At 45.5% G+C, this 12262-nt stretch overlaps 1 protein-coding gene across 1 annotated transcript in view; it reads left to right on the top strand.

Annotated features, from left to right (window-relative positions):
* PYGL (glycogen phosphorylase L) overlaps positions 1-12262 on the top strand; it is a 63499-nt gene that overhangs the window by 22845 nt on the left and 28392 nt on the right. The window contains exons 7-10 of the mRNA XM_081019344.1: positions 249-360; positions 2285-2367; positions 8266-8409; positions 10739-10831. Coding sequence (XP_080875470.1) covers positions 249-360; positions 2285-2367; positions 8266-8409; positions 10739-10831 — 432 coding nt within the window. The remainder of the gene's footprint in view (positions 1-248; positions 361-2284; positions 2368-8265; positions 8410-10738; positions 10832-12262) is intronic.

The raw sequence follows: 12262 nt of genomic DNA, 5'->3' as shown, positions 1-12262 counted from the left end.
TTAAAAAATTAAAACTGGAGAAATGAGAAAATGGCACATTTGATCAATGAGATGGCCTTTGTTGGGCTCACCTCCAGAATCTGGCTTGTTACGATAGAGGTGCCCTGCAAGATGTTGACCCCTCCTATGAAGGAGACCTGTGTCTGAAAGGATGGGGGCACTGGTGGTGGTGGGGTCCCTTGGCCAGCCCCTCCCTGGGAGGGCACCATGCAACAAAGCTGATGCCTCTAGGCCTTTTCTCTCCCCAGGTGGTCCTGGCTTTGCCCTACGACACCCCAATTCCTGGCTACATGAACAACACGGTCAACACCATGAGATTGTGGTCAGCTCGCGCTCCCAACGATTTCAACCTCCGCGACTGTAAGCGTTTTTGTTCTGTTTGCAAGAATATTTATATACTGCTTTTCTTAAAACCATATACAGTGGTACCTCGGGTTACATACGCTTCAGGTTACAGACTCTGCTAACCCAGAAATGGTGCTTCAGGTTAAGAACTTTGCTTCAGGATGAGAACAGAAATTGGGCTCCGGCAGCGCGGCGGCAGCAGGAGGCCCCATTAGCTAAAGTGGTGCTTCAGGTTAAGAACAGTTTCAAGTTAAGAACAGACCTCCGGAATGAATTAAGTACTTAACCCGAGGTACCACTGTACAGTCATGCCTCATGTTACATTTGCTTCATGATACGTTTTTCAGGTTGCGTCCCGCGGTGACCTGGAAGCACCAGAAAGGGTTACTTCCGGGTTTCGCTGCTCGTGCATGCGCAGAAGCGCTAAATTGCACTTTGCGCATGTGCACAAGTGCCATATCACGCTGCACACCTGCGCAGATACTGCGCTTCAGGTTGCGGGCTTTTCATGTTGCGAACGGGCCTCTGGAACGGATCCTGTTTGCAACCAGAGGTACCACTGTACAACAATTATACACAAAACCGGGCAATACACAAAGCATATACAAGAAGTTAAAATCAGAAATCAACTAGGAGCTATTCTTAATTGCCTGCGTAGGCCTGGAAAGTGTGGGAATGTTGAGAGTAGCAGGAGAGGATATATTGATTATTAATATCCTTCCTAACTTGCACCAGCATGTTTCTTTATATAGCAGAGTTACATTCCCCTTCTTATTCAGCAGAAAGCTGGTTGCAAACTCGTGTGAGCCTATTAAGACAACAAGCAATTCAATCTGGCTTGCCCAGATTGAGATATGTTCTATTGTTCCTGGTAAGTCACATTTGATACCTCCTAAAAGAATAAAGACACAACAGTCTTATTCATAAGTAACAAAAAGTAGTTTTACTCATGATCAGGCAGAGCAGTGTGTGATCCCTGAAGGCAGGCTTTAGGCTTAAAGTTACAAATATGTACAGGTTTACCCCATATGGGAGATAACCTGGGGGACTGCTGGCCACCAGAACAGTCCAGATTAATCAGGAAGTTCACGGGATGAAAAAGAAGATGAAGAGAGGGAGGTGGTTGCGTGACTTGGCCTTTTACCAGGTTTGGAAAGGTCACGCCCACCTACTAGTCACATGCAAGGAAGGATGTTCCAGCCAGATGTAGCAGGAAGTTCCACTGACTGGACCAACATTCCCTGCATGGCCACTCTAGCAAAACAAGGAATGTTGTACTTGACTGCTCCCAGTGGATTACATCCCACAGAAAGGTTCTCAGCAGGTGTTTAAAAGGTGGCCCAGAAGGCTGAAGTTCTAGTGGGAGAGAGTTCCACAGGGCTGTTGGCGCTAAAGGTTCGGTTTTCTGTTGTTGTCAAACGAGCCTCAGCAATTTGGGGAATGACCAGCCACACTGCTGCCAATCTCACTCATCGAGCTCAGATGTTTGAAATAGGGATAAATTGCCTCTTTTTTGGCTGTAGTCACAGAGTGTCTAGAAATAGCCACCTTGTTTCCTTTCCCTTTCCGCTGTCTGGCTCTGCCTAGCTGTTGTCAGATAGCTGATTGGAAAATTCTCGTTAGCCTCCTCCTTGCTCCCCGCCCCCCACCCCACCGCCGGCCACATCTCTGACCAACTGGTTCCTGGATTCACTTTTCAAAGAAGTCGGCTGTTGGGCCACAGTTAAATTTCTATGACATTTTGGCCGCCTTTCAGCCGCCTGAGGTTTTAGTCACCAAATGCTTCCAAGAAAATTGTCACCGTTACAAAGGACTAGAAACTTGAGGTGGATGGATGGGAGGGGAACAAGAAGGAAGCTGAAACTGCACGCTCCCTGCCACACACCATGGATTTCTTAAGTTGACAGCTTGTTTTTTCCTCCCCAAACCTTTTTCCTAGTCAACGTTGGCGATTACATTCAGGCTGTGCTGGACAGAAACTTGGCTGAGAACATTTCCCGCGTCCTTTACCCAAATGATAACGTAAGTCCCTGGGTGCAGAAAAGCAGCCTTCCTCTTGTAGATGTGTGAGAGGGGTTGCTTGGGAGAGAGGGATGGAGAGTGTCAGCCTTTCAGAACCAAACAAGGAAATGATTTGAGCCTTCTTGCAGGCTCATAATTCTGGATGCACGAAGTGTCCTCATAACAGATCTGGGAATGGGCTTTGTCACCGAGCTCTTGGCTGGGAGTCTGCCTCAAGCAGGCTTCAAAATATGTTCATCTGGAGTGTTCTGCAAGAGCAGCTCTCAGTGCCAGACCTTCAGCTCTCACCTCTCCCACAAAAGCGGCAATTTAATTCCCTGCGTCTTTAGCTGCAGACAGGAACAGGTCTTCACTAAAGCATCATCTGTCTCTTGTTCCCGATTGTGCTTTGGGCTTCAATTGGTCTTCTCCAACCTGGTGCTCTCCAGATGTTTTGGGACTGGTGGGCATTGTGATCTGCAACATCTGGAGGGCACTGGATTGGAGAAGGTTGCCTTACACGAATGTGCCTGGTGTTCACCCCATCTTTGCACACCCAGGTTTATTCGGTTACTTCTGCAAATATCACATAAACCACAAGTTGCTGCCGCATCAAACTGTGGTTTGTGCAATCCCACTAAACCAGGATTGCAAAGCATGTATTAGGTAAAGGTAAAGGGACCCCTGACCATTAGGTCCAGTCGTGGCCGACTCTGGGGTTGCGGCGCTCATCTCGCTTTCTTGGCCGAGGGAGCCGGCGTAAAGCTTCCGGGTCATGTGGCCAGCATGACTAAGCCGCTTCTAGCGAACCAGAGCAGCGCATGGAAACGCCATTTACCTTCCCGCCGGAAAGGTACCTATTTATCTGCTTGCAATTTGACATGCTTTCGAACTGCTAGGTTGGCAGGAGCAGGGACCGAGCAACGGGAACTCACCCCGTTGCGGGGATTCGAACTTCCGACTTTCTGATCAGCAAGCCCTAGGCTCTGTGGTTTAACCCACAGCGCCACCCGCGTCCCTAAAGCATGTTATATAATTATTTATTTATTTATTTATTTATACCCCACCCACTCTGGACAGCTTCCAACAAAATATTAAAATACAATAGTCTGTTAAACATTAAAAGCTTTTTTTTTTTTTTTAAATCATATTTATTAGAATTTCCAATAATATAGAAAAATAACAGAAAAGAAAAGATAGAATACATTTAGAGCCTTACTTTCATTATCTTCTTTCTGGGACTCCCTCCTCCCCCCCCCCCCGACTGTATTCCCCTTTCATTAATTTGGTTCCACAAGCTCTCACTCCCAGTTTAAAACTTAATATGTTTAACCCATTAACCAATTTAAATTATACAATTTTATCATCATCCCTCATCATTAACAGAAAAAGAAAAAAGATTTTTCCCCAAGATCAACCCCAATTTCCTTCCACGAATTCCCTTTTTTTTTTAAACATGCCAAATCAAAATACCATGATATACAAAAGTTATATAAAGAAATAAAAGATAAAAAGTATAAGAAGGTTCAGAAAGATGGTTACATTAGCCTTTGGATTCCAAAACTCCCCCTTCCCTTCCCCGGTTTGAATTCCACATGTCCATCAGTCTATATGTTGTCAGCCTGGAGATCTCAAGTCCATGGCCAGATTTTTCCCATTCCACCTTGCCGGTTTTCTTTTAATTTGTTTATTTTAATAATGTTTAACTTCAAAAATCCAGTCTAATAGATGCCTTTAATTTCCTTGGTCTTTGCTGCTCCTCCCATTATTCTTTCCGTGTCGTAGTTAGTCCTTTGTTCTTTTTATTCCTTACTTTCTCAGGTTTCTTGTCTTGTTCAGCTGCTAAAACTTTCTTATTCCGAAATCTGGTATCTCTACAGAGGTTTGTTGGTCAGGTGTTAAACATTAAAAGCTTCCCTAAACAGGGCTGCCTTCAGATGTCTTCTAAAAGTCTGGTAGTTGTTCTTCTCTTTGACATCTGACGGGAGGGCGTTCCACAGGGCGGGTGCCACCACCGAGAAGGCCCTCTGCCTGGGTTCCCTGTAACTTGGCTTCTCGCAGCAAGGGAACTGACAGAAGGCTCTTGGCGCTGGACCTCAGCGTCCGGGCAGAATGATGGCGGTGGAGATGCTCCTTCAGGGATACTGGGCTGAGGCCATGTTGGCAGACCATGTTGGTTTTGGAGGGACCACCTGAGCAACAGTCTCTCGGCTTAGATGTGACGGTCAACGGTGTGTGAATCGGTTACTTGCAATATTCGCAGAAACCAGGGCTCACAAGGGGTGCATCTCAAGACTCAGCTTATGTAATGGCAAACCATTGTTGGGGGTTACATGTACACCAAAGTATGTGGAACATTTAATAGGTCCCTGCAACTTTTTCATTCTTAAGGACTTAAGGACCCCCTAAACTTAAGGCATCTCACGAGATTAATAAACAAGTTGAGAGTCTTTTGCCTTCCTGACTTCTGTTCCTCTGAGACGTTACTAGTGCCGGATTTACGTATAAGCTAAACGAGCTCTAGCTTAGGGCCCCACTCTCTTGGGGGTCCCAAAAAATTTAAAGGAAAACAAACAATGAACATTTCCAAAATATAAGATAAAAAACAAATAAAATAAAACCTACATACAGTAATAGTGTTTTGTGTTGTGTAGGTTCCTGTGATGTAAGTCATGGGCCCCACCTGCTAGCCTGCTCCCTAAAATATCACTGGTTTGCTCCTTTCTATATATAGGGTGCCTACACAGAGCCTAGGACTTGCCAATCAGAAGGACGGCGGTTCGAATCCCCTCGACGGGGTGAGCTCCCGTTGTTCAGTCCCTGCTCCTGCCAACCTAGCAGTTCGAAAGCACGTCAAAGTGCAAGTAGATAAATAGGTACCACTCCGGTGGGAAGGTAAACGGCATTTCCGTGTGCTGCTCTGGTTTGCCAGAAGCGGCTTAGTCATACTGGCCACATGACCACATGAGCTGTCTGCAGACAAACGCCGGCTCCCTCGGCCTATAGAGCGAGATGAGCGCGCAACCCCAGAGTCGGTCACAACTGGACCTAATGGTCAGGGGTCCCTTTACCTTTACATTCTGCATGGACTGGTTGCATGGCAACATGGGCAAATGGTTTTAGATACCTATCAGGTCCATCAATTACGATATAACTTATATTCAACACAAAAAACAGCGACAATTTGTTGTTGCCAAAGGACAGCTGGACATATCAAGGGCCCCATTACCTTCAGTAGCTGAGGGCCTCATCAAACCTAAATCCGGCCCTGGACGTCACCATGAGGACTGGAAACAAAACACTCAAACTCTCAAGCAGCAAATAGTTATTGGGAAATACAGTAGTTACTGGCTTGCTGAAACAGGAGGGTGCTGGGTTGTTTTTCAAAGACAAAGTGGGGGGCCTTTGTGTGCGAATGTTTTCCTGTTGCTTTCTCAGCCCTTGAGCTGTTTCAGGCATTTGACATTGTCTTGTTCACCCCTCGCTGCCGCAGCCGGCACACCTGGTGAGGAGAGCTCTGTGTAGATCTGTAACTTTGGTGTGGCAGATTCGTTGGCATTGCTCCCTGACCACCTCAACCTTCGCCTGTGACGTATTTCTGTGCTTCTCCCTGCTCTTGAATTCTCACTGAGGTGGCAAACCTGTCTCCAGATTGTCCCCCTGAATGTGGAGGGAGCGTTGCGGGGAGGGATCCTCCTCCAAACCTTAAAAGTCCCTGCCTTTAGAAAGCTAGCCTCTCAAGGAAAGGGAATCTTACCCTCGCTGTTATGCTATTTGTCGACATGGAAGGTGTGTGTGTGTGTGTGTGTGTGTGTGTGTGTGTGTGTGTGTTTATATGGAGGAATATCTGAAATGTTTACTGCCTACACAAGTTTACTGCCTCTGTGAGAACGAGCCTAGAATTCCTTTTTGTGTCTTGATTTTTCACACCTGTGCCATTGCTTAGCCTAGCTTCTTTGCTGTTAATGGGGGGGGGGATCTGATGGAAATAATACTGAGTTTTTTTCTTTAGACATCCAAATGCTTTTAGGGCAGTCATGTGTGATCCCACTTAACTATACTGCTTAGGCCTGAGAATGATTTGGGACGGTCAAACTGCTTCATTTCCCATTGGTAATATCCTGTAACTCCTTGCTAAAATCCAGCAACTTTTCACGTCACGCCACAAATGTTCGGGGTGGGATTCTGCATAGTTTTGCTATAATAGCCCCCAGTGTGGTAGCATCGGGGAAGTATCACAGATTAACTAATAAAGCAGAATAAATCTGCCATTGATCCACTATTATTGTGTTAATATGACCATTGTAAAGCACTAAAGCAGGCATGTCTAACCAGTCGATCGCGATCTACTGGTTCATGGTCGATCCTTGTCGATCATGGGATCCTGGTCGATCACCAGCCAGAAAGGGGGAAAAAACAGGGAAAAAACCTCAACAACTTTGATGACACCTCCCCCCCCAAAAAACTCAACAACTCTGTGCAATCCTGGATAGATCAGTGCCAGTTTTTTCATACTGGGAGTAGGTCAGTCTCTTGGGAGTTGGACGTGCCTCTCTCTCTGTGAATTTGGAATATTCTTTTTAGGTTGGGGGGGGGGAAGGTTGAATCAGGATTTCTAGGGACTGGAAATCCAAATTTCATTTCTTTGAACAGCTTTCACCAGGAGCACACAGTTGCTTACCTTGTGGCGACAGCAATTCTTTCCTTAAAAAAGAATTTAAAAAACTCAAAAAAATCAGGCAACTAGGTTTGAAAATTGAAACCGATTCATTGGCTGTTAGATTGTGCTAGATCCCTGCAATGCCTTAACTAGTGCCAAAACACTCAAGCCTGCCTCAGTTCAACGAATCTCTCGCATTTCAAAATTGCAGTCCACACCTTGGGGGTCAGGATATGGAGTGAAGTGGCCAACTTCTCTACGCGAAACCCAAAATTTTTGCTCAGTCCCTCATTTAATTTCCCCAGAAGATTTTTAGATTTTTAAAAAAATAAAATTCTAGTCTGCTTCATACAGTTTGTGTTCATCATTTCAACAACTGTTTCAGCTCTAGTTATCCCCTTGAGGCTAAATTCTACAAGCGCCATGGCAATACAGACTTAACACTTTTGATATGCAGTTAAAGAGATGCTTGATAAGTTTAATTTGCCGCCATGTGTCGTCTGGCTGCCCTCTGATTCCAAAGACCCTTCTTTTGCTTCTCCCCACCAAACTTCTTTCGGTTATCAGCCCATCTCAAATATTATTATTATTATTTATTTCATTTCTATACTGCTTTATATTTTTAAGAAAAATCTCAAAGCGGTTTACAGCATATTAAAGCACCAATAAAACAATCCGGAATCAAACATTATTGAAGAAAGTCAAATGTGGCGTATGCAGTCAAAGCAACATAATTAACAGAAAACTAAAATATTGTCTTAAAGATTTCAGAATAAAACATTACAGAGGAGGTCAGCTGCAGAATACATATTTAACACAAACAAAGTTAACCAAAAAACCCACAAAAACATAAACGTTTCCAAAAAAAAAAAGCAAAAACCAAAACCATTGCTAAGTGAAGTCAAATATAAAATATCTCGTCCATCCCCAAAATTCCCTTTGGATTCTTCACGGAATAGTAAAGGTTAAAGTGCTTTGGGAAATGAAAGGTATATTTTTTAGCATTTCTACAGTCATTTTTGTACACAAAGTGATTTGCAGTCCTCTCCCCAAAGCCGCCCTGTGCAATGAATTCACAGTTGCTCCCAGTTTACTCCCCAGCTGTGATGGGAGTTGTAGCCCAAACATCTGAAAGGGGGTGGACCAGCTTATGGCAAAGGCTGCACTAGGACAAGCCACACTGTTCAACAGATAAGTACCTTGCCTGGTGTGTCTTATTATCAATGTTCCCAATGGGACGTTCCTCTCCATCTTTGCAGTTTTTCGAAGGAAAGGAGCTGCGCTTGAAGCAAGAATACTTTGTGGTGGCTGCAACCCTGCAGGACATCATCCGGCGGTTCAAAGCCTCCAAATTTGGGAGCACCGAAAGCGTCCGGACTGCTTTTGATTCCTTTCCAGACCAGGTAGGGTTTTTTTTTGTGTGTGTGTGTGTGTGTGTGTGTGTGTGTGTGTTGGCTTTCACACAAAAATCATCTTCTTCTTTGGCGATCCCTTGTAGCTATGTAAGATTGTCTTCCATGAACACAGTTTCAACAATGAGTCTGTAAGTGGCTGTGGAGGCCAAATCTGGATCCACACGTCCTTCCACAGTGGGGACACTGGTTCCCGGGCAGGAGTTGATCACGGTGAGGGTTTGCCAAGCGTGCCTTCCTCTTAGGACATTTCTCCCTTGCGTCCTGAGTTCGAGTGTCTTCAAAGTCCATGACACCTTTGGTAAAGGCTGCTCACCAGTTGGAGCGCTCGCAGACAAGTGTTCCAAGTTATTGGTGTTTATACAGTGAAACCTCAGGTTGCGGACAATGTCCGTGACGGAGGCACGTCCGCAACCCACAGCGTTCGTAACCTGCAGTGCTGTGTCTGCGCACGCACGTGATGTGATTTTGTGCTTCTGCGCATGCATGAAGTGCAATTTCATGCTTCTGCATGAGCAGCAAAACCCAAAAGTAACCCTTTCCAGTACTTCCGGGTTTCCCGCGGTCCGCAACCTGAAAACACGTAATCTGAAGTGTTTGTAACCCGAGGTACCACTGTACTACATTTTTTTAAAAAATTGCCTTGAGAGAGTCTTTAAGCCTCTTTTGTTGACCACCAGCATTACGCTTTCCATTTTTAAGTTTGGAATAGAGTAGTTGCTTTGGAAGACGATCATCAGGCATCTGTACAACATGACCAGTTTGCAACCGTGAGGATGTGAAATTCAATAGGACGCCTCTCCTTCATCTGGTTGTGAAATATGCACAGCCGTGGGGCCATGTCGAGCCAGGATTCTGCCCCAGAACATATCTAGCAAGGGTTTTAGCTCTGGAAGATGTAGTCATGCAGGCTGAGTACACGACATAGAATTGTAGAGCCCGAAGAGTCCAACCCCCTGCAATGCAGGAATTTAAAGCCCCTGGCTTCCCCCCAAAATCCCTGTAGTTTACCTCTCACAGAGCTACAGTTCCCAGCACCCTTAGCACACCTCAATTCCCAGGATGCATTTGGGGGAAGCCAGGTTTTTTTAAGGTGCTTTAAATTTGTGGTATGTATGCAGCCGTATTTACGTAATTCATTATATGCATCTGCCCTGAAAGTGACTCACATAAAAACCAAACGGTCTTAGTACTGTAGTACAGTCACAATACATTTAAAAGTACGATGTCACTTCATCATAACGCTAAATAAAAATCAGCAATTAACAGATCAGGTAACAATATCCAGACATTGTTGCAGCTTATGTAACAATATCACATCAGTAGCTAGGGAGAGGGAGAGAGCGAGAGCCATCTATCTCCTGATGACAAATATATGTCATTGAATTTGACTCAGTCTTGATCCAGAGTAGATTCCAGCGCAGGCATAGGCAAACTCGGCCGTCCAGATGTTTAGGGACTACAACTCCCATCATCCCTATCTAACAGGACCAGTGGTCAGGGATGATGGAAGTTGTAGTTCCAAGACATCTGGAGGGCCGAGTTTGCCTATGCCTGCTCCAACGTATAGTTAGCAGAGTAAAAACTTAAACATGTTGCAGAATTCCAAAAAAATAGATCAGAGGCAATTGTATTTCATCCGGCAGAGCTTTACTGCTACTGAAGGCAAGTGAGCATAATTAGTCACAAATCCAGTGCATTCAGGATTGGCATTTTCCATAAGAAATCTAGTTGCAGCAGATTTAACTTAAACTTACAATAACTTATAATAAGTCTCAAACCTTAACGCTATAGCATACTATGTACAGAACACCACACCAGAAGGAAGGGAGACAGAAAGAGAAAAGTGAATCCCCGGCTCCTTCTGGCCTTATTTAAAAAAATTAAAATGGACAATTTTAATTTTAAATGCTAGTTCAGGAAATATCCCAGTATGTTGAGGTAAGAGATAAGAGAACCAGTTTAAACCAGTTGTACTCCGCTTCTCTGAAGGTATAACCCAAACATCATGAACCTTCTGCTTGTTTCTTTCACGCAGAGAAGCTTCCAGAACCCTCTTGAATTTATTAGAATAGGAAAGATCTCTACCCATCAGATCAATACTTTCTGCAAACTGACAATATAGTAGTGATGATTTCCTCTGGACATGTGCACAGCAGCAAGAACCATTCTGTGTACAGCTGGGAGAAGGGGGCCGAAAAAGCCAGCAATGAGTTCTGTCTGAGGTAGACTTTAACCTCCAGCATCTCTCCTCTTAGATGCTAACCGGCCAGTTTGGGGGTCCAAATGAATTGTTCGGTTCTTCCTTCTACATTTGCAGGTTGCCATCCAGCTGAACGACACGCATCCCGCCATGGCCATCCCTGAGCTGATGAGAGTGTTTCTGGACATTGAAAGGCTACCGTGGGACAAGGTTTGGAACCGTCTTCAATGTCGCTCCTGTTCCTTTCCAGGGATCAAGGGCTGGAGCCTGGTTGCTGGATCAGGCCAATCTGGTCCAGCACCCCGTTTTAACAGTGGCCAGCCAGGTGCCTCTTGGGGAACCTCAAGAGCAGAACCTGAACTCAGCACCACCCTCCACACTTGCAAGGCCAGCTAAGTAGAACAAGGGTCTGATTGTTCTATGGCAAGCAGGGCCAAACCTGGCCCTCCAGCTGTTTTGTGACTGCAGTTCCCATCATCCCTGACCACTGGTCCTGTTAGCTAGGGATGATGGGAGTTGTAGTCCCAAAACAGCTGGAGGGCCAATTTCGGCCATGCCTCTTTTATGGTAACTTCATGTTTTCATCTGAATGATGCAACTGTACGTTTGGCACGAAATTAAAAGACGCCTGCTTCTTGGGAGAAAAGCAATGACAAACCTAGACAGCATCTTAAAAAGCAGAGACATCACCTTGCCAACAAAGGTCCGTACAGTGTTACCTCGGGTTAAGTACTTAATTTGTTCTGGAGGTCCGTTCTTAACCTGAAACTGTTCTTAACCTGAAGCACCACTTTAGCTAATGGGGCCTCCTGCTGCCGCCGCGCCGCCGAAGCACGATTTCTGTTCTCATCCTGAAGCAAAGTTCTTAACCTGAAGCACTATTTCTGGGTTAGCGGAGTCTGTAACCTGAAGCGTATGTAACCTGAAGCGTATGTAACCTGAGGTACCACTGTATAGTTCAAGCTCTGGTTTTCCCAGTAGTGATGTATGGAAGTGAGAGCTGGACCATCAAGAAGGCTGATCGCCAAAGAATGGATGCTTTTGAATTATGGTGCCGGAGGAGACTCTTGAGAGTCCCATGGACTGCAAGAAGATCAAACGTATCCATTCTGAAGGAAATCAGCCCTGAGTGCTCACTGGAAGGACAGATCCTGAAGCTGAGGCTCCAATACTTTGGCCACCTCATGAGAAGAGGAGACTCCCTGGAAAAGACCCTGATGTTGGGAAAGATGGAGGGCACAAGGAGAAGGGGACGACAGAGGACGAGATGGCGGGACAGTGTTCTCAAGGCTACCAGCCTGAGTTTGACCAAACTGCGGGAGGCAGTGGAAGACAGGAGTGCCTGGCGTGCTCTGGTCCAGGGGGTCATGAAGAGGCGGACACGACTAAACGACTAAACAACAACAAGGTTTTGCTGGTGGAATTGGCGTGGGTAGCACGTGGTAGCACCATTCAGCTGCACCCCCGTCATCAGATCTTCTCGCAAAAAAATGACTTCCCGGTTGAAGAATATGTGGCAAGGGAAGGGTGCCACCAAGTTGAGGTCTTTCACAATGGCTCCACCTGCTGGTCGCTGGTGGTAGGGAATTGTAGAATCATAGAGTTGGAAGGGACCCTAAGAGTCATCTAGTCTATCTGGTG

This window comes from Podarcis pityusensis (assembly GCF_964106645.2).
Source record: "Podarcis pityusensis genome assembly, chromosome: 1".
Classification (NCBI taxonomy): Eukaryota; Metazoa; Chordata; class Lepidosauria; order Squamata; family Lacertidae; genus Podarcis; species Podarcis pityusensis.
Note: the sequence above shows the minus strand (reverse complement) of the source record. Positions and strands in the feature narration are given on the sequence as shown.